The sequence below is a fragment of the Oncorhynchus nerka genome, linkage group LG12, assembly GCF_034236695.1.
Source record: "Oncorhynchus nerka isolate Pitt River linkage group LG12, Oner_Uvic_2.0, whole genome shotgun sequence".
NCBI lineage: Eukaryota > Metazoa > Chordata > Actinopteri > Salmoniformes > Salmonidae > Oncorhynchus > Oncorhynchus nerka.
The window spans coordinates 72,472,020-72,493,921 of NC_088407.1; the positions used below are offsets into that span (position 1 = coordinate 72,472,020).

Genomic DNA, 21,902 nt, shown 5'->3' on the forward strand with positions numbered 1-21,902 from the left:
CTCATGTCACCACTTGCCTCCCCCATGTCACCACCTGTCTCCCCCATGTTACCACCTTTCTCCCTATGTCTCCCCCATGTCGCCACCCGTCTCTCTCTGTCTCCGCCATGTCACCAACTGTCTCCCTCCTTCTCCCCCATGTCTCCCTCTGTCTCCCCATGTCACCACCTGTATCCATCCTTCTCCCCCATGTCACCACTTGTCTCCCCCATGTCACCACCTGTCTCCCCCATGTTACCACCTGTCTCTTTCTGTCTCCCCCATGTCGCCACCTGTCTCCCTCATTATCCCCAATGTCACCACCTGTCTCCTTCATTATCCCCAATGTCACCACCTGTCTCCTTCCTTCTCCCCCATGTCGCCACCTGTCTCCCTCTGTCTCCCCCATGTCACCACCTGTTTCCCTCTGTGTCCCCCAGGTTGCCACCTGTCTCCCTCTGTCTCCCCATGTCACCACCTGTCTCTCTCTGTCTCCCCCATGTCACCACCTGTCTCCCACTGTCTCCCCATGGCACCACCTGTTTCCCTCTGTCTCCCCCATGTCACCACCTGTCTCTTTCTGTCTCCCCCATGTCACCACCTGTCTCCCTCTGTCTCCCCCATGTCACTACCTGTCTCTTTTTGTCTCCCCCATGTCACCACCTGTCTCCCCCATGTCACCACCTGTTTCCCTCCTTCTCCCCCATGTTACCTCCTGTCTCCCTCATGTCACCACTTTGCCTCCCCATGTCACCACCTGTCTCCCCCATGTTACCACCTGTCTCCTATGTCTCCCCCATGTCGCCACCCGTCTCTCTCTGTCTCCGCCATGTCACCAACTGTCTCCCTCCTTCTCCCCCATGTCGCCACCTGTCTCCCTCTGTCTCCCCATGTCACCACCTGTATCCATCCTTCTCCCCCATGTCACCACTTGTCTCCCCCATGTCACCACCTGTCTCCCCCATGTTACCACCTGTCTCTTTCTGTCTCCCCCATGTCGCCACCTGTCTCCCTCTGTCTCCCCCATGTCACCACCTGTCTCCCCCATGTCACCACCTGTCTCCCTCATTCTCCCCCATGTCACCACCTGTCTCCCTCTGTCTCCCACATTTCACAACCTGTCTCCCTCCTTCACCCATGTCACCACCTGTCTCCCTCTGTCTCCCCCATGTCACCACCTGTCTCCCCCATGTTACCACCTGTCTCCCTATGTCTCCCCCATGTGGCCACCCGTCTCTCTCTGTCTCCGCCATGTCGCCACCTGTCTCCCTCCTTCTCCCCCATGTCGCCACCTGTCTCCCTCTGTCTCCCCATGTCACCACCTGTATCCATCCTTCTCCCCCATGTCACCACTTGTCTCCCCCATGTCACCACCTGTCTCCCCCATGTTACCACCTGTCTCCTTCCTTCTCCCCCAGGTTGCCACCTGTCTCCCTCTGTCTCCCCATGTCACCACCTGTCTCTCTCTGTCTCCCCCATGTCACCACCTGTCTCCCTCCTACTCCCCCATGTCACCATCTATCTCCTCTGTCTCCCCAATGTCACTAGCTGTCTCCCTCTGTCTCCCCCATGTCACCACCTGTCTCTCTCTGTCTCCCCCATGTCACCACCTGTCTCCCTCCTTCTCCCCATGTCACCACCTGTCTCCCTCTGTCTCCCCCATGTCACCACTTGTCTCCCTCTGTCTCCCCCATGTCGCCACCTGTCTCTCTCTGTCTCCCCAATGTCACTACCTGTCTCCCTCTGTCTCCCCCATGTCACCACCTGTCTCTCTCTGTCTCCCCCGTGTCACCACTTGTCTCCCTCTGTCTCCCCCAAGTCACCACCTGCCTCCCCCATGTCACTATCTGTCTCCCTCTGTCTCCCCCATGTCACTATCTGTCTCCCTCTGTCTCCCCCATGTCGCCACCTGTCTCCCTCTGTCTCCCCCATGTCACCACCTGTTTCCCTCTGTCTCCCCCATGTCACCACCTGTCTCTTTCTGTCTCCCCTATGTCACCACCTGTCTCCCTCTGTCTTCCACATGGCACCACCTGTTTCCCTCCTTATCCCCCATGTCACCACCTGTCTCTTTCTGTCTCCCCCATGTCACCACCTGTCTCCCTCTGTCTTCCACATGGCACCACCTGTTTCCCTCCTTATCCCCCATGTCACCACCTGTCTCCCTCCTTTACATTTACATTTACATTTAAGTCATTTAGCAGACGCTCTTATCCAGAGCGACTTACAAATTGGTGCGTTCACCTTATGACATCCAGTGGAACAGCCACTTTACAATAGTGCATCTAAATCTTTTAAGGGGGGAGGTGGTGAGAAGGATTACTTTATCCTATCCTAGGTATTCCTTAAAGAGGTGGGGTTTCAGGTGTCTCCGGAAGGTGGTGATTGACTCCGCTGACCTGGCGTCGTGAGGGAGTTTGTTCCACCATTGGGGGGCCAGAGCAGCGAACAGTTTTGACTGGGCTGAGCGGGAACTGTACTTCCTCAGTGGTAGGGAGGCGAGCAGGCCAGAGGTGGATGAACGCAGTGCCCTTGTTTGGGTGTAGGGCCTGATCAGAGCCTGGAGGTACTGAGGTGCCGTTCCCCTCACAGCTCCGTAGGCAAGCACCATGGTCTTGTAGCGGATGCGAGCTTCAACTGGAAGCCAGTGGAGGGAGCGGAGGAGCGGGGTGACGTGAGAGAACTTGGGAAGGTTGAACACCAGACGGGCTGCGGCGTTCTGGATGAGTTGTAGGGGTTTAATGGCACAGGCAGGGAGCCCAGCCAACAGCGAGTTGCAGTAATCCAGACGGGAGATGACAAGTGCCTGGATTAGGACCTGCGCCGCTTCCTGTGTGAGGCAGGGTCGTACTCTGCGGATGTTGTAGAGCATGAACCTACAGGAACGGGCCACCGCCTTGATGTTAGTTGAGAACGACAGGGTGTTGTCCAGGATCACGCTAAGGTTCTTAGCGCTCTGGGAGGAGGACACAATGGAGTTGTCAACCGTGATGGCGAGATCATGGAACGGGCAGTCCTTCCCCGGGAGGAAGAGCAGCTCCGTCTTGCCGAGGTTCAGCTTGAGGTGGTGATCCGTCATCCACACTGATATGTCTGCCAGACATGCAGAGATGCGATTCGCCACCTGGTCATCAGAAGGGGGAAAGGAGAAGATTAATTGTGTGTCGTCTGCATAGCAATGATAGGAGAGACCATGTGAGGTTATGACAGAGCCAAGTGACTTGGTGTATAGCGAGAATAGGAGAGGGCCTAGAACAGAGCCCTGGGGGACGCCAGTGGTGAGAGCGCGTGGTGAGGAGACAGATTCTCGCCACGCCACCTGGTAGGAGCGACCTGTCAGGTAGGACGCAATCCAGCGTGGGCCGCGCCGGAGATGCCCAACTCGGAGAGGGTGGAGAGGAGGATCTGATGGTTCACAGTATCGAAGGCAGCCGATAGGTCTAGAAGGATGAGAGCAGAGGAGAGAGAGTTAGCTTTAGCAGTGCGGAGCGCCTCCGTGATACAGAGAAGAGCAGTCTCAGTTGAATGACTAGTCTTGAAACCTGACTGATTTGGATCAAGAAGGTCATTCTGAGAGAGATAGCGGGAGAGCTGGCCAAGGACGGCACGTTCAAGAGTTTTGGAGAGAAAAGAAAGAAGGGATACTGGTCTGTAGTTGTTCGGAGGGATCGAGTGTAGGTTTTTTCAGAAGGGGTGCAACTCTCGCTCTCTTGAAGACGGAAGGGACGTAGCCAGCGGTCAGGGATGAGTTGATGAGCGAGGTGAGGTAAGGGAGAAGGTCTCCGGAAATGGTCTGGAGAAGAGAGGAGGGGATAGGGTCAAGCGGGCAGGTTGTTGGGCGGCCGGCCGTCACAAGACGCGAGATTTCATCTGGAGAGAGAGGGGAGAAAGAGGTCAGAGCACAGGGTAGGGCAGTGTGAGCAGAACCAGTGGTGTCGTTTGACTTAGCAAACGAGGATCGGATGTCGTCGACCTTCTTTTCAAAATGGTTGACGAAGTCATCTGCAGAGAGGGAGGAGGGGGGAGGGGGAGGAGGATTCAGGAGGGAGGAGAAGGTGGCAAAGAGCTTCCTAGGGTTAGAGGCAGATGCTTGGAATTTAGAGTGGAAGAAAGTGGCTTTAGCAGCAGAGACAGAAGAGGAAAATGTAGAGAGGAGGGAGTGAAAGGATGCCAGGTCCGCAGGGAGGCGAGTTTTCCTCCATTTCCGCTCGGCTGCCCGGAGCCTCCTTCTCCGCCATGTCACCACCTGTCTCCCTCATTCTCACCAATGTCACCACCTGTCTCCCTCCTTCTCCCCCATGTCGCCACCTGTCTCCCTCTGTCTCCCCCATGTCACCACCTGTCTCCCTCTGCCTCCCACATGTCACCACCTGTCTCCCTCCTACTCCCCCATGTCGCCACCTGTCTCCTTTGTCTTCCCCAGGTCGCCACCTGTCTCCCTCTGTCTCCCCCATGTCACCACCTGTCTCCCCCATGTCACCACCTGTCTCTTTCTGTCTCCCCCATGTCGCCACCTGTCTCCCTCATTCTCCCTCATGTCGCCACCTGTCTCCCTCTGTCTCCCCCATGTCACCACTTGCCTCCCTCCGTCTCCCCCATGTCGCCACCTGTCTCCTTCTGTCTCCCCCATGTCGCCACCTGTCTCCTGTCTGTCTCTCCCCCATGTCAACCCCTGTCTCCCTCTGTCTCCCCCATGTCGCCACCTGTCTCCTTCTGTCTCCCCCATGTCGCCACCTGTCTCCCTCTGTTCCCCCCATGTTACCTCCTGTCTCCCTCATGTCACCACTTGTCTCCCCCATGTCACCACCTGTCTCCCCCATGTTACCACCTGTCTCCCTATGTCTCCCCCATGTCGCCACCCGTCTCTCTCTGTCTCCCCATGTCACCACCTGTATCCATCCTTCTCCCTCATGTCACCACTTGTCTCCCCCATGTTACCACCTGTCTCTTTCTGTCTCCCCCATGTCGCCACCTGTCTCTTTCTGTCTCCCCCATGTCGCCACCTGTCTCCCTCATTCTCCCTCATGTCGCCACCTGTCTCCCTCTGTCTCCCCCATGTCACCACTTGCCTCCCTCCGTCTCCCCCATGTCGCCACCTGTCTCCTTCTGTCTCCCCCATGTCGCCACCTGTCTCCCTGTCTCTCCCCCATGTCAACCCCTGTCTCCCTCTGTCTCCCCCATGTCGCCACCTGTCTCCTTCTGTCTCCCCCATGTCGCCACCTGTCTCCCTCTGTTCCCCCCATGTTACCTCCTGTCTCCCTCATGTCACCACTTGTCTCCCCCATGTCACCACCTGTCTCCCCCATGTTACCACCTGTCTCCCTATGTCTCCCCCATGTCGCCACCCGTCTCTCTCTGTCTCCCCCATGTCGCCACCTGTCTCCCTCTGTCTCCCCATGTCACCACCTGTATCCATCCTTCTCCCCCATGTCACCACTTGTCTCCCCCATGTTACCACCTGTCTCTTTCTGTCTCCCCCATGTCGCCACCTGTCTCTTTCTGTCTCCCCCATGTCGCCACCTGTCTCCCTTTGTCTCCCCCATGTCACCACCTGTCTCCCCCATGTCACCACCTGTCTCCCTCATTCTCCCCCATGTCAACACCTGTCTCCCTCTGTCTCCCACATTTCACCACCTGTCTCCCTCCTCCCCATGTCACCACCTGTCTCCCTCTGTCTCCCCCATGTCATCACCTATTTCCCTCCTTATCCCCCATGTCACCACCTGTCTCCCTCCTTCTCCCCCATGTCACCACCTGTCTCCCTCATTATCCCCAATGTCACCACCTGTCTCCTTCCTTCTCCCCCATGTCGCCACCTGTCTCCCTCTGTGTCCCCCAGGTTGCCACCTGTCTCTCTCTGTCTCCCCCATGTCACCACCTGTCTCCCTCTGTCTCCCCCATGGCACCACCTGTTTCCCTCTGTCTCCCCCATGTCACCACCTGTCTCTTTCTGTCTCCCCCATGTCACCACCTGTCTCCCTCTGTCTCCCCCATGTCACCACCTGTCTCCCTCCTTCTCCCCCATGTCACTACCTGTCTCTTTTTGTCTCCCCCATGTCACCACCTGTCTCCCCCATGTCACCACCTGTCTCCCCCATGTCACGACCTGTCTCTTTCTGTCTCCCCCCATGTCACCACCTGTTTCCCTCCTTCTCCCCATGTCACCACCTGTCTCCCTCATTCTCCCCCATGTTACCACCTGTCTCCCTCATTCTCCCCCATGTCACCACCTGTCTCCCCCATGTCACTACCTGTCTCTCTCCGTTTCCCCCATGTCACCATCTGTCTCCCCCATGTCACCACCTGTCTCCCCCATGTCACTACCTGTCTCTTTCTGTCTCCCCCATGTCACCACCTGTCTCCCTAGCTATAATGTGACTGTATAGCTTAGCCCTCCTGTCTCTCTGCTATTTCCCTTAGCTTAGATATTACTGTCTGCTCTTCCGTCGTCACCCCAAGGTGACTGTTATCACTTCATTAAATCCGAGCACACAGGGAGGTAGAAACAATATTGTTGGCTTGTCACCCGGAGGAAGGAACTTTCCACAGTGTACATTGGTGGCAGTTTGGGGAAGACAGCCGGCAGTAGTTCCCTATTCAGCTCCCTGTTATCCCCATATAGTACACTACTTTTGACCAGAGCCCTAATGGCCCATGCTAAAATTAGTGCACTTTATAGGGGATAAGGTTACATTTGGGACACATCCACTGAATGAAGGGATCATATTCTCCCCTGTTGTATGTCCCCTGTTGATTCCAATCTATTGTATCAGCAGGCCAACTTTTTCTTCTTTGACCACCAAAACAATACTGATTTCAAGGTGACATTGGTTAGATTGGATGACTCTAGCTAATCAGTATTGTCTTTAGATTTGCTTGATATTATTTAGTGCCAGCAGCCTTACTGAAGCACTTGACAGTCAGTAGATAAAGTGATATCTCCTGCCTGTGCTATAATGTGATAACTCCCACTCCCCTCCCCACATATTTGATAATAGTAATAGAATATTTTCACATCAATCTAATTGGTCATACTCTTCCCTCTTACTTTTTGGAACTGCAGTGTTTAGTATCTGTCTAGTGTGAATGGCTTTGGCTTCTGAAAATGGGACAGCCAGAGAAGCCTTTTGAAACCTTTTTTTCTAAGAGTTAGCTGTAGCTCCAGTCTAGTGGTACAGAGAGTGTCTGGCTGGCTGGAGGGAGAGTAGAGGGACTGGGAAGCTCCAGTCTAGTAGTACAGAGAGTGGTTGGCTGGAGGGAGAGTAGAGGGACTGGGAAGCTCCAGTCTAGTAGTACAGAGAGTGTCTGGCTGGCTGGAGGGAGAGTAGAGGGACTGGGAAGCTCCAGTCTAGTAGTACAGAGAGTGGTTGGCTGGAGGGAGAGTAGAGGGACTGGGAAGCTCCAGTCTAGTGGTACAGAGAGTGTCTGGCTGGCTGGAGGGAGAGTAGAGGGACTGGGGAGCTCCAGTCTAGTGGTACAGAGAGTGGCTGGCTGGAGGGAGAGTAGAGGGACTGGGGAGCTCCAGTCTAGTGGTACAGAGAGTGGCTGGCTGGAGGGAGAGTAGAGGGACTGGGAGCTCCAGTCTAGTAGTACAGAGAGTGGCTGGCTGGAGGGAGAGTAGAGGGACTGGGGAGCTCCAGTCTAGTGGTACAGAGAGTGTCTGGCTGGCTGGAGGGAGAGTAGAGGGACTGGGGAGCTCCAGTCTAGTGGTACAGAGAGTGGCTGGCTGGAGGGAGGGAGAGTAGAGGGACTGGGGAGCTCCAGTCTAGTAGTACAGAGAGTGGCTGGCTGGAGGGAGAGTAGAGGGACTGGGAAGCTCCAGTCTAGTAGTACAGAGAGTGGCTGGCTGGAGGGAGAGTAGAGGGACTGGGGAGCTCCAGTCTAGTGGTACAGAGAGTGTCTGGCTGGAGGGAGGGAGAGTAGAGGGACTGGGGAGCTCCAGTCTAGTGGTACAGAGAGTGGCTGGCTGGAGGGAGAGTAGAGGGACTGGGGAGCTCCAGTCTAGTGGTACAGAGAGTGGCTGGCTGGGGGGAGAGTAGAGGGACTGGGGAGCTCCAGTCTAGTAGTACAGAGAGTGGCTGGCTGGAGGGAGAGTAGAGGGACTGGGGAGCTCCAGTCTAGTGGTACAGAGAGTGGCTGGCTGGGGGAGAGTAGAGGGACTGGGGAGCTCCAGTCTAGTGGTACAGAGAGTGGCTGGCTGGAGGGAGAGTAGAGGGACTGGGGAGCTCCAGTCTAGTGGTACAGAGAGTGGCTGGCTGGGGGGAGAGTAGAGGGACTGGGGAGCTCCAGTCTAGTGGTACAGAGAGTGGCTGGCTGGAGGGAGAGTAGAGGGACTGGGGAGCTCCAGTCTAGTGGTACAGAGAGTGGCTGGCTGGCTGGAGGGAGAGTAGAGGGACTGGGAGCTCCAGTCTAGTGGTACAGAGAGTGGCTGGCTGGAGGGAGAGTAGAGGGACTGGGGAGCTCCAGTCTAGTAGTACAGAGAGTCTGGCTGGCTGGGAGGGAGAGTAGAGGGACTGGGGAGCTCCAGTCTAGTAGTACAGAGAGTGGCTGGCTGGAGGGGAGTAGAGGGACTGGGAAGCTCCAGTCTAGTGGTACAGAGAGTGGCTGGCTGGCTGGAGGGAGAGTAGAGGGACTGGGGAGCTCCAGTCTAGTGGTACAGAGAGTGGTCTGGCTGGAGGGGGGGAGTAGAGGGACTGGGGAGCTCCAGTCTAGTGGTACAGAGAGTGGCTGGCTGGAGGGAGGGAGAGTAGAGGGACTGGGGAGCTCCAGTCTAGTGGTACAGGGACTGGGGAGCTCCAGTCTGGCTGGCTGGAGGGAGAGTAGAGGGACTGGGAAGCTCCAGTCTAGTAGTACAGAGAGTGGCTGGCTGGAGGGAGAGTAGAGGGACTGGGGAGCTCCAGTCTAGTGGTACAGAGAGTGTCTGGCTGGTGGGAGGGAGAGTAGAGGGACTGGGGAGCTCCAGTCTAGTGGTACAGAGAGTGGCTGGCTGGAGGGAGAGTAGAGGGACTGGGAAGCTCCAGTCTAGTGGTACAGAGAGTGTCTGGCTGGCTGGAGGGAGAGTAGAGGGACTGGGAAGCTCCAGTCTAGTAGTACAGAGAGTGGTTGGCTGGAGGGGGAGTAGAGGGACTGGGGAGCTCCAGTCTAGTGGTACAGAGAGTGTCTGGCTGGCTGGAGGGAGAGTAGAGGGATTGGGAAGCTCCAGTCTAGTAGTACAGAGAGTGGTTGGCTGGAGGGGGAGTAGAGGGACTGGGAAGCTCCAGTCTAGTGGTACAGAGAGTGTCTGGCTGGCTGGAGGGAGAGTAGAGGGACTGGGAAGCTCCAGTCTAGTAGTACAGAGAGTGGTTGGCTGGAGGGGGAGTAGAGGGACTGGGGAGCTCCAGTCTAGTGGTACAGAGAGTGGCTGGCTGGAGGGAGGGAGAGTAGAGGGACTGGGGAGCTCCAGTCTAGTGGTACAGAGAGTGGCTGGCTGGAGGGAGGGAGAGTAGAGGGACTGGGGAGCTCCAGTCTAGTAGTACAGAGAGTGGCTGGCTGGGGGAGAGTATATGGACTGGGAGCTCCAGTCTAGTAGTACAGAGAGTGGCTGGCTGGAGGGAGAGTAGAGGGACTGGGGAGCTCCAGTCTAGTGGTACAGAGAGTGTCTGGCTGGAGGGAGGGAGAGTAGAGGGACTGGGGAGCTCCAGTCTAGTGGTACAGAGAGTGGCTGGCTGGAGGGAGAGTAGAGGGACTGGGGAGCTCCAGTCTAGTGGTACAGAGAGTGGCTGGCTGGGGGGAGAGTAGAGGGACTGGGGAGCTCCAGTCTAGTAGTACAGAGAGTGGCTGGCTGGAGGGAGAGTAGAGGGACTGGGGAGCTCCAGTCTAGTGGTACAGAGAGTGGCTGGCTGGGGGGAGAGTAGAGGGACTGGGGAGCTCCAGTCTAGTGGTACAGAGAGTGGCTGGCTGGAGGGAGAGTAGAGGGACTGGGGAGCTCCAGTCTAGTGGTACAGAGAGTGGCTGGCTGGAGGGAGAGTAGAGGGACTGGGGAGCTCCAGTCTAGTAGTACAGAGAGTGGCTGGCTGGAGGGGAGAGTGGAGGGACTGGGGAGCTCCAGTCTAGTGGTACAGATTTTTGCTCAAAAAGTGGCTGGCTGGGGGGAGAGTAGAGAAATGACTGGGGAGCTAAAATCAAGTGGACAGAGAGTGGCTGGCTGGAGGGAGAGTAGATGGGGATTTGGGAGCTCAGTCTAGTGGTAGGATGAGTGATTTGTGGCTGGCTGTGAGGGAGGATGAGTGATTTGAAGGGGGTCTCCAGTGTAGTGGTAGGATGAGTGATTTGGCTGGAGGGTAGGATGAGTGGAGGGTCTCAGTGGGGTAGGATGAGTGATTTGAAATGGATGTCAGTGTAGGGTAGGATGGTCATTTTTCTCAAAAATGGTAGGATGAGTGATTTAAAAGTGTCATGCTCAGCATAAGTAGAAATGATTTTCCCCCAAGGTAAGCATAAAATCAAATGGACACAATAAGTATGGTGTGATTTGAAGGGGGTGTCAGTGTAGGGTAGGATGAGTGATTTGAAGGGGTCTCAGTGTAGGGTAGGATGAGTGATTTGAAGGGGGTCTCAGTGTAGGGTAGGATGAGTGATTTGAAGGGGATCTCAGTGTAGGGTAGGATGAGTGATTTGAAGGGGGTCTCAGTGTAGGGTAGGATGAGTGATTTGAAGAGGGGTCAGTGTAGGGTAGGATGAGTGATTTGAAGGGGGTCTCAGTGTAGGGTAGGATGAGTGATTTGAAGGGTGTCTCAGTGTAGGGTAGGATGAGTGATTTGAAGGGGGTGTCAGTGTAGGGTAGGATGAGTGATTTGAAGAGGGTGTCAGTGTAGGGTAGGATGAGTGATTTGAAGGGGGTCTCAGTGTAGGGTAGGATGAGTGATTTGAAGGGGGTCTCAGTGTAGGGTAGGATGAGTGATTTGAAGGGGGTCTCAGTGTAGGGTAGGATGAGTGATTTGAAGGGGGTCTCAGTGTAGGGTAGGATGAGTGATTTGAAGGGGGTGTCAGTGTAGGCTAGGATGAGTGATTTGAAGAGGGTGTCAGTGTAGGGTAGGATGAGTGATTTGAAGGGGGTCTCAGTGTAGGGTAGGATGAGTGATTTGAAGGGGGTCTCAGTGTAGGGTAGGATGAGTGATTTGAAAGGGGTGTCAGTGTAGGCTAGGATGAGTGATTTGAAGAGGGTGTCAGTGTAGGGTAGGATGAGTGATTTGAAGGGGGTCTCAGTGTAGGGTAGGATGAGTGATTTGAAGAGGGTGTCAGTGTAGGGTAGGATGAGTGATTTGAAGGGGGTGTCAGTGTAGGGTAGGATGAGTGATTTGAAGGGGGTCTCAGTGTAGGGTAGGATGAGTGATTTGAAGGGGGTCTCAGTGTAGGGTAGGATGAGTGATTTGAAGAGGGTGTCAGTGTAGGGTAGGATGAGTGATTTGAAGGGGGTGTCAGTGTAGGGTAGGATGAGTGATTTGAGCATCCCCTGAGCCGGTGCCTTCAATAAATCAGTCAATACACACCAGCCATATGCTGCACATTTCTACATGGCTTGTCAGCCTGAAAATTGACTTCAATGGAAAATATTTCTCACAGCTCTCCCATAGCAATTTAGAAATTCTGATAAGATCTCTTTTACACCCTTCCCCCACACACCGTATCTACTAATCTCTCTTTCTATCTCTCTCACACACCGTATCTCTTGCATCCTCTCTTTCTCCTCCTGTGGCTCTTTCTTTTCATCCAATAAACGTTTTTCTTAAATCCAACCAGAGCACTCCACTGTAATTTACTGAGGACATGATATGGGCGTAATAGTCCAACCCGTTGCTGTGATTTGTGTGTAGAGTAGGTGTGCCTGTAAATCTGGGGCAGGTGTCTGTGCGCATGTGTGCGTGCGTGTGTACGTTCATGTGTGCTTGTGTGTATGTGTGCCTGTCTGCGTATTAGCACTGCTGTGTCCAGCCCTGCTGGAGGTGTTAATTGCAGTGATTGTTCTAAGCGGCTGGGTCTGGGCCAGCGGAGGACTGAGGTGGGGGGGCTGGTGTGAGCATGTAGCCGTCCCGATCTACTGCCAGCTGCTCTGCCTCTCTCCATTTTGTCTGGCCTAATAGTAAGGCTATGTTGATAGTTAATGAGCCCCATCTAATCTGACCTTCACTGGGTTGGTTAATATCCGAGAGGAGAGAGAGGTTCTCTCTGGCCAGGATTGATGTCTGCCAAACCGTGTCCTTCACAGGAAGTTTCTTTGTCCTCTGGAAGGAACAGGTGTCAGTTACATTAAGTAACCGCTTAAAATACTATGTCATTGTTGTCTGGTTTGTGTGTACAGAGTAAAGGCCCTGTTTATTGATATTTCCAGGATCATCTCCGTAAAGATATGTCCTCAAATGTATTGTCAATATTGAATTAAAATGTCTTGATAGTTAACATCTGTACAGTGGCTGGGTAGAGGTTTATAGTAACATTAGTTACTGGTTGGGTCTCTGAGCAGGCGGGAGTCTGATACCCTCTCTCATCTGTTTGGTGCCAGGGGTTAGAGTTCACTAGCTGAGCTGTGTGGTGCCAGGGGTTAGAGTTCACTAGCTGGGCTGTGTGGTGCCAGGGTTTAGAGGCCAGAAGTCAGAGGCCAGAGGTCAGGGCTGTGTGGCACCAGGGGTTAGAGGCCAGAGGTCAGGGCTGTGTGGTGCCAGGGATTAGTGTTCACTAGCTGGGCTGTGTGGTGCCAAGGGTTAGAGTTCACTAGCTGGGCTGTGTAGTGCCAGGGGTTAGAGTTCACTAGCTGGGCTGTGTGGTGCAAAGGGTTAGAGGTCAGAGGTCAGGGCTGTGTGATGCCAGGGGTTAGAGTTCAGGGCCTGCCAACAAGATCAACACTGTAGGATCTGCTCCTACTTCCCACTCCCACTGCACACCACAACAAAAGGTGCGTTACTCAGTCAAAGCAGCCAGAAATGTTTTTAAATAAATTACTTTAGAATCCCATTTTAATGTAACACATTTCTCCCCCAGAAGTTTGTCTCCGCTGTGATTTATAGCGCACTTTACACAGTGGTTAGCCTGTAAACAGTGGCCGTTTATCACTGTGGAGATGGAAGCTAGCTACAGGAACGGTACAACTCCGGTGTGTGTAGCATTTTCTCAGCTCTGCAAATCGTCTCCCCCCTCTAAGGAGTTGCCTTTTCCTGCGCCGCAGATGCTAGGCATTTTAAAGAGGATCAGGCAGGCAGGACAGGGAGAAATGATTGGAGACTGGGTAGGGGTGAGTGCTGGGGCCCAGTGTGACAGGCAGTGTGAGATCTGTGGGGACGGATGATAGCTTTACACCGCCGGAGCCCCCCATCATCTGGTCACGGGGTGGCAGAGTGTGTCACTGCTGCTGGGGCGCTAAGGTGCTCTCCCTGATGGGAACTGAAATGAACTGATAGGAAGGAAGGAAGGAAGGTAGGAAGGAAGGAAGGAAGGAAGGAAGGAAGGAAGGAAGGAAGGAAGGAAGGAAGGAAGGAAGGAAGGAAGGAAGGAAGGAAGGAAGGAAGGAAGGAAGGAAGGAAGGAAGGAAGGAAGGAAGGAAGGAAGGAAGGAAGGAAGGAAGGAAGGAAGGAAGGATAGAGAACCACTGGCTGATGCTGCTGGAATAAAGGGCCTCCAGCTTAGCTCTCCACCAGAACACAATGACCAGTGGAAGCTATTTGATGACAAGTAGGATACTAGAGAGTGGAGATGCTCTTAGTGACGAATGCACAGTAAATCTAAACTGAAAGTAAAAATTACAGTTGATATAAATTATATACTTGAAATTGTATTATTTATATTAAAGGCTAATGCACAGTTTATGATACACAATCTAATATGGACAATTATCGCTGTAATCTGTGCAAATTAAGATAATAGTTGTTTAGCTGCTTTCTCCTTGAGAGCAATATAAAAGATAAAATGTCCTATTTTCCAGACCCACCCAAGACGTGATGCATGTACCTCTCCCATTCCGAGAGCTAACAAAAAAACAAATTATGAGTCTTCTTTGTCTGTAGATGCTAGGCACTAAATCGGTGCTAGCGTTAGATGTGGGAGCTGGCTGGGAGCTGGCTAGAAGCTGGCTGGGAGCTGGCTAGAAGCTGGCTAGAAGCTGGCTGGGAGCTGGCTAGAAGCTGGCTGGGAGCTGGCTGGGAGCTGGCTGCAGCAGGGCCTCAGTGGGAGTTGCTGTTGTCAGCTGCATAAATAGCCCCAGGCTGCCCTGTTTTATCAGTGGATACGGAGACTCTCTCTCTCGCTCTTGCTCTCTCTCTCTCTTCTATCACTCTCCCACTTTCTCTCTCTCTCTCTCTCTCTCTCTCTCTCTCTCTATCCTTTCACCAGCTGCTGCTTGGTGCTCCTTTTAAGTTGATGGGGGAAAATAAATCGTCCGCAAATATGAAATACCATGGCCATCTGAGCTTCAACACTGCCCGCAACACGACAGAGTAATCCTCATTTTCCTAGAAAAGGTGATCAGATCAGCGACAGTGACATTGTGCAATCAGGGCCTGTAGTCACAGCGCCAGACTTGTTTTGCTCCATCTATTAGGCTTCATTTGGACTTTCTTTGTGGCGTGTGCCTGTGGTTAGCTGCCCCTACAGAAGTCAGCGGGGGAGCAGAAGTAATTAACTTGAGTGACCTGGATGTCTTAATTGTTAACTGATGGAGGCTGGGCTCAGAACAGAGTGCTGCGTCCTGTCGTGAACCAATAGCAGGGCCGTCATTAGACATTGAACCGGCATACTGGAGTAGACAACATTCAGGAAGTAAAAACACACTTTACATGGATTTTGACTGGATGAAGACTATCCAGGAAGAGAATACACACACATTACATGGGCTTGGTGTGGAATGGATCAATATACTGAATAGACTTTACCAGCATCCTGGCATAGACCTAGCCAGCTTATTTTAGTAGACTTTGCAGGGGGAGAAAACACATCATATGGATATGGACTGGAATGAACTACTATGATGATGATATGTTTTGAAGTGCTGTTCGTTTTATTATCTTTGTTTGTGCCAACTTGGGTTTGCTTACTGTTGTTTTCCTGCTTTCACACACTGTTAATTTCTACTGTCATCATGAGAGATATTACCTTCCACATGAGGAGGTGTAATCTTGATTTGCAGACAGGCAGACAGACAAACAGACAGACAGGCAGGCAGACAGGCAGACAACACACAGAGGGTTCCCTCTACATGCTTTGTATCAGTACACCAGTATATACCTCATCTAACACAATCTCTCTCTCTCTTTCCCTCTCCGTCTCTCTCTTTCTCTCTCTCCCACAGTCCCTGGATGGATTTGTATTTACACTAAACAAGGAGGGAAGGTTTTTGTACATCTCTGAGACGGTGTCTATATACCTGGGGCTTTCACAGGTGAGTGCAACAACTGTCAATGCCTTGTTGCTACTACTGCGCTTTTTCCCTCTGTTTCTTTTGTTTATCAGTGGCCGCTAGAAGACAATTCAGACAAATTATAGCTAATTTAACATCCCATCAGCTTGTTCGCCCTGTAGTTAATTTGCAGAAGGTGCTTTTCATCTCAGTGGTGTGTTAACAGGTCCTCGTCTGCTATTGGCCGGTTCAAGTACATGTCAATAAACAGACTGAGCCGTCTCAGAGGTCAAATGTCAGGGGGAGTGACCTTGAAGATTCTAATGGTTCCAAACACCATATCTTTGTGTCCGGGGCTAACAGACAGACAGACAGACTAGAGAGCAAACACACACACACACAGGTCTATAGAAGAATGACTAGAGACCATGCAGAGCCTATCTCCCAGATTATATTTCTAGGTATAGACTTGACCATTATATAACCAGTAGATGTGGCCAAATGATTTACATGCCCTGTACGTAGGTACTGGTGAGCCTGCTTTCTGTCCAGGGCTCTATTTTAGCAGACTAGTGCATTATATCTAGGTGTCTAGGTATATTTAATATATGCCATTTATATAATATATTCTATTTACATTATATATGCCATTTATATTATATAATATACAGTATGCCATTTAGCATGCACTTTTATCCAAAGTGACTTACAGTAATGCGTGCATGAATTTTGCATCTGGGTGGCCTCATGAATCCAACCCACAACCCTGGCGGTGCAAGCGCCACGCACTACCAACTGAGTCACATACTATTTCCCTCACAGTGAAAAATGTATAATAATAATTAACCATTATATAGCCAATAGATGTAGCCAAATAGTAGAGTGGTCAGCGTGTGTGTGTTTGTATTACAGGACTCATAATGAAGTATTCTGTAATAACAGTATGATGTAGAAATCTCTGAGAGAATGTTTCGCTGAATTAGATATTACACAACAATATACAGGACCAAAAAGGCAATCAGTTTAACAAATTAAAAATAGGAAAAGTCTATAGGTTCTAGCCACATCTATCTACAGATGAATTCAAGTAAAGATGTATTAATGATTTCTATCAAATAATTGATTAATTGTCAAGTAGGTCCCCCAAGCTTTGGGCTACGTGACGTAGTAGCTATCTTGTCCATAGTTTTATCAGCAGTTAGAGAGAGTGGTGTGTGTGTGTGTGTGTGTGTGTGTGTGTGTGTGTGTGTGTGTGTGTGTGTGTGTGTGTGTGTGTGAGACACAGTTCTGGGATTTTTGCCTTGTATGAGTCAGTTGTATAATCTAACATGTGTACACACTAACCCTCCATGATCTTAATTGCTGTTTTACTTTTTAGCCACTTAATCTGTCTGCCAAGCCACTTCTTTTTAACATCGTTGCTAATTATTTTCTACATTAATTAGATCTAGGAGGTTTTTAAGCCTTTTTCATATTGACAAGATTCTGCATTTAATGGTGCCAGGCTGACCATCTAAAGCAGATTTATGAAAAATATTCAATGTCTAGAAATGTTTTGCATATCAAACACAGTGTTAATGAAGTAATAAGTTAGGACTCGCTATGGAATTAACTGCCCTTCCCTCTATCAAACTTGAGTATTTTTACATTTTTATTGTCAAAGTTAATGTCTTCGACCAATATGTTGGCTTGTAGAGAGAAGGACTGAGGGAAGGATTGTTGGCTTAATAGTCTTTTACCTGTTTGCTTCAAGATCATTTAGTACAGGGAAATTAGTAAGTTATTACAGTAACACTTTTAATAGCCTTGTAGACAAAACCAATCAATGAATATGTATCTAGTGAATAAGGTCTGAAATCAAGTTCCAGCAACTCAACTTTTTAAATTGAGCTAACTGATCATTGATGATTGTAAAGTCCAGAATGCTGCGTGTGATGTGTGATACCTTAGTCTGTCTGAACTGTCTGTAAACGTATTACCATATTTTCATTTTAAAGATTGTTTTGGACAGGGCTGTGCTAGTGTGAAGTGGCTCTTATAATGGCACCAGTTGTGCAGCCAGTCAGTTCAGTGAAACAGATGGTCAGAATTACCATTTTTGTTTTGCAAATGGTGCATAAGCCTCTGTCCCCACCAGTTAATTGCAGGTGCCTAAGTGTATGTCTTAGTTCTGTGTGGTGCCTCACTGTATGTCTTAGTTCTGTGAGGTGCCTCAGTGTATGTCTTAGTTCTGTGAGGTGCCTCAGTGTATGTCTTAGTTCTGTGAGGTGCCTCAGTGTATGTCTTAGTTCTGTGAGGTGCCTCAGTGTATGTCTTAGTTCTGTGAGGTGCCTCAGTGTATGTCTTAGTTCTGTGAGGTGCCTCAGTGTATGTCTTAGTTCCGTGAGGTGCCTCAGTGTATGTCTTAGTTCTGTGAGGTGTCTAAGTGTATGTCTTAGTTCTGTGAATTAATGTTCTGTCTTCATGACTAATCAGTGACCATAGCTCCCCTTTTAGGAAGCAGGCGTTCTAGAATGGTCTTGGCATTATTTTGTAATAGAATGGAAAGTATCAATACTGAATTGTACAGTGTGTTAATGCTAGATACAGTGGACTATGTAAAGGATTTTTTGGACAAGGGATAATGGTTGTTATTAGACAAATTTGCTGTAATTTATACGTATCTGCCTGCTAAAACTCCACTGCTGCCGCAACAATTTATCCCAGATAATGGCGGTATTTAACAGTTCTGTAACTGTGCCATTGGAATTGTTGTAGCTTGCCATGGAATTGAAAGACAGACATGCCTTGCAGCAGACAGACACTGCAGTTGGGATCTAGTAGAACCTCTGGGCTCGGCTGATTCAGCATGTGTTTGTGTAGCATTTTTAGGTAGATCAGGATTGTAGAGGAATCTGTCTTTTAAATACCCTGTTTGCATCCTAAATGGCACCCTACTCCCTATGTAGTGCACTACTTTTGACCAGGGCCCATGGGGAATGTAGGGAACAGTGTGCCATTAAGGACACTGACAAATACTGTCATGGAACCCCCTCTAAATTCTTGTGTTGGCAAAGTGCTGGCACGATGTGGAGATTGGCAAAGTTCTGTGGTGATGTGGACGTGTGACCATGCAGCTGTCTGTTGGGCAATTGAGATGTGAATGTTTGCTTTGTATAACAGATGGCACTCTGTGCTTAGGCTGATAGCTAGGAAAATAATAATTGCATTATTCCGGCCAACAGAATATTAGCTTTTGGAACACGGCCCATTCCATGCCGGCACCCCTGCCAGTGCATGGACTGAATATCCAAGGAAATTGATACATCTGGAATACAGCGACCATCTGACTTTTCATCTGTCTCAAAGGAATAGCTGGCTTTTGTATTTTAACCCGTTCCAAGGACTCAACCCTGCAGAAACATGTTACAACGCTCTCAAGTATTACAGGAACGGCACATTGTGAAATTGAGAGCCTGACATGTATAGCGGGACCATATGGTTGAAGCTCGCTCTCTTTCCATTGTTTATGTGCTCAGCAATGTGATTGAGTTGACATATTTCCAATGCCTTTCTCTGTGTTAGAGGGAGGGAGGGTTAAGTCTCTCTCCCTCCTTCACGAAACAAGGCCTCCCTTTTATTGTAGAGCGACACCGGTTAGACCTCGGTGCCCTGCGCCCATTCACGTTTCACTGCAAAAGGCTTTTCCAATTGTGAAGCTGGAATTGAATGTAGGCATCTGCTTTGCTTTAAGTGACAGGGCTGTGAATGTGTGGCTGCATGCACACAGAGGGATAGAGAGGGCCATTTGAAAGCCACCAGGAGCCTGATCCCTACACCCCTCCACCCTCTCCCTACTCTACCCCTAGCCCAGATCTCCTCGCCTGCAATGGGGCTGGATGAGACTGCAGCGACCCCCTGCTTCCAGCTCCCAGAGGATGTAAGGCCAAGTGGGATGGACAGGGCATACTGATTATATCAGGATAAACATTTGCCTGAATTTCTGATCGCATCTTTGTGAGCCGATCAATCCTCGTCCTCGTCCATTCCCTGACACACACACACAGTTTACACACACCCTTCTCATACTCCCAGTCCCTTCTCTCAGCGTTTACTCCGATTCATAGCCTAATAATAGATAATACAGATTTTTTAAACTGTCACCCTGACCAAATTAAATTGTTGGATTAGTCAGTTAATTTGTCATTGTTTGTGTTGTGTGGATCAATCAATAAAATAATGAAACAGTCGATTTTCAAAAGCTTGAATACTTGTAGTAAGCTATTCTTCAATTCTTATTGAATTTACTGTACTGTATATTTTCTCTCTGAAATATTTCTGGAAAATTAGTAATTTGTTATACAGTACCAGTCAAAAGTTTGTACACACCTTTCTTTATTTGATTATTTTCTACATTGTAGAATAATCGTGAAACATCAAAACTATGAAATAACACAAAGAGAATCATGTAGTAACTAAAAAAGTGTTAAACAAATCAAAATAGATTTTAGATTCATCAAAGTAGCCACCCTTTGCCTTGATGACAGCTTTGCACACTCTTGGCATTCTCTCAACCAGCTTCACCTGGAATGCTTTTCCAACAGTCTTGAAGGAGTTCCTACATATGCTGGGCACTTGTTGGCTGCTTGTCGTTTCACTCTGCGGTCCAAATCATTCCAAACCATCTCGATTGGATTCAGGTCGGGTGATTGTGGAGGCCAGGTCATCTGATGCAGCACTCCATCACTCTCCTTCTTGGTCAAATAGCCCTTACACAGCCTGGAGGTGTGTTGTGTCATTGTCCTGTTGAAAAACAAATGATGGTCCCACTAAGCGTTAACCAAATGAGATGGCATTTTGCTGCAGAATGCTGTGGTAGCCATGCTGGTTAAGTGTGCCTTGAATTCTAAATAAATCACTGACAGTGTCACCAGTAAGGCACCCCCACACCATCACACCTCCTCCTCCATGCTTTACAGTGGAAAACCACACATGCGGAGATCATCTGTTCGCCTACTCTGCGTCTCACAAAGACACGGCGGTTGGAACAAAAAATCAGACCAAAGGACAGATTTCCACCTGTCTATAATGTCCATTGCTCGTGTTTCTTGGCCCAAGCAAATCATTTCTTCTTATTGGTGTCCTTTACTAGTGGTTTCTTTGCAGCAATTCGACCAACTGAACAGTTGATGTTGAGATGTGTCTGTTACTTGAACTCTGTGAAGCATTTATTTGGGCTGCAATTTCTGAGGCTGGTAACTCTAATGAACTTATCCTCTGCAGCAGAGGTAACTCTGGGTCTTCCATTCCTGTGGCGGTCCTCATGAGAGCCAGTTTCATCATATTTTTTTTATTTTTTTTATTTTTATTTCACCTTTATTTAACCAGGTAGGATAGTTGAGAACAGGTTCTCATTTGCAACTGCGACCTGGCCAAGATAAAGCATAGCAGAGTGAACAGACAACACAGAGTTACACATGGAGTAAACAATTAACAAGTCAATAACACAGTAGAGAAAAAAAAGGGGAGTCTATATACAATGTGTGCAAAAGGCATGAGGAGGTAGGCAAATAATTACAATATTGCAGATTAACACTGGAGTGATAAATGATCAGATGATCATGTACAGGTAGAGATATTTGTGTGCAAAAGAGCAGAAAAGTAAATAAATAAAAACTGTGGGGATGAGGTAGGTGAAAATGGGTGGGCTATTTACCAATAGATTATGTACAGCTGCAGCGATCGGTTAGCTGCTCAGATAGCTGATGTTTGAAGTTGGTGAGGGAGATAAAAGTCTCCAACTTCAGCGATTTTTGCAATTCGTTCCAGTCACAGGCAGCAGAGTACTGGAACGAAAGGCGGCCGAATGAGTTATTGGCTTTGGGGATGCTCAATGAGATACACCTGCTGGAGCGCGTGCTACGGATGGGTGTTGCCATCGTGACCAGTGAGCTGAGATAAGGCGGAGCTTTGCCTAGCATGGCCTTGTAGATGACCTGGAGCCAGTGGGTCTGGCGACGAATATGTAGCGAGGGCCAGCCGACTAGAGCATACAAGTCGCAGTGGTGGGTAGTATAAGGTGCTTTAGTGACAAAACGGATGGCACTGTGATAAACTGCATCCAGTTTGCTGAGAAGATTTGTGTTGGAAGCCATTTTGTAGATGACATCGCCGAAGTCGAGGATCGGTAGGATAGTCAGTTTTACTAGGGTAAGCTTGGCAGCGTGAGTGAAGGAGGCTTTGTTGCGGAATAGAAAGCCGACTCTTGATTTGATTTTCGATTGGAGATGTTTGATATGGGTCTGGAAGGAGAGTTTGCAGTCTAGCCAGACACCTAGGTACTTATAGGTGTCCACATATTCAAGGTCGGAACCATCCAGTGTGGTGATGCTAGTCGGGCAAGCGGGTGCAGGCAGCGATCGGTTGAAAAGCATGCATTTGGTTTTACTAGCGTTTAAGAGCAGTTGGAGGCCACAGAAGGAGTGTTGTATGGCATTGAAGCTCGATTGGAGGTTAGATAGCACAGTGTCCAATGACGGGCCGAAAGTGTATAGAATGGTGTCGTCTGCGTAGAGGTGGATCA

General features: G+C 50.0%; 1 protein-coding gene across 1 annotated transcript in view; it reads left to right on the forward strand.

Moving 5' to 3' along the window:
• The window catches only part of LOC115138827 (neuronal PAS domain-containing protein 3-like), a 329,952-nt gene that overhangs the window by 163,441 nt on the left and 144,609 nt on the right, over positions 1-21,902 (forward strand). The window contains exon 3 of the mRNA XM_065025795.1: positions 15,293-15,382. Coding sequence (XP_064881867.1) covers positions 15,293-15,382 — 90 coding nt within the window. The remainder of the gene's footprint in view (positions 1-15,292; positions 15,383-21,902) is intronic.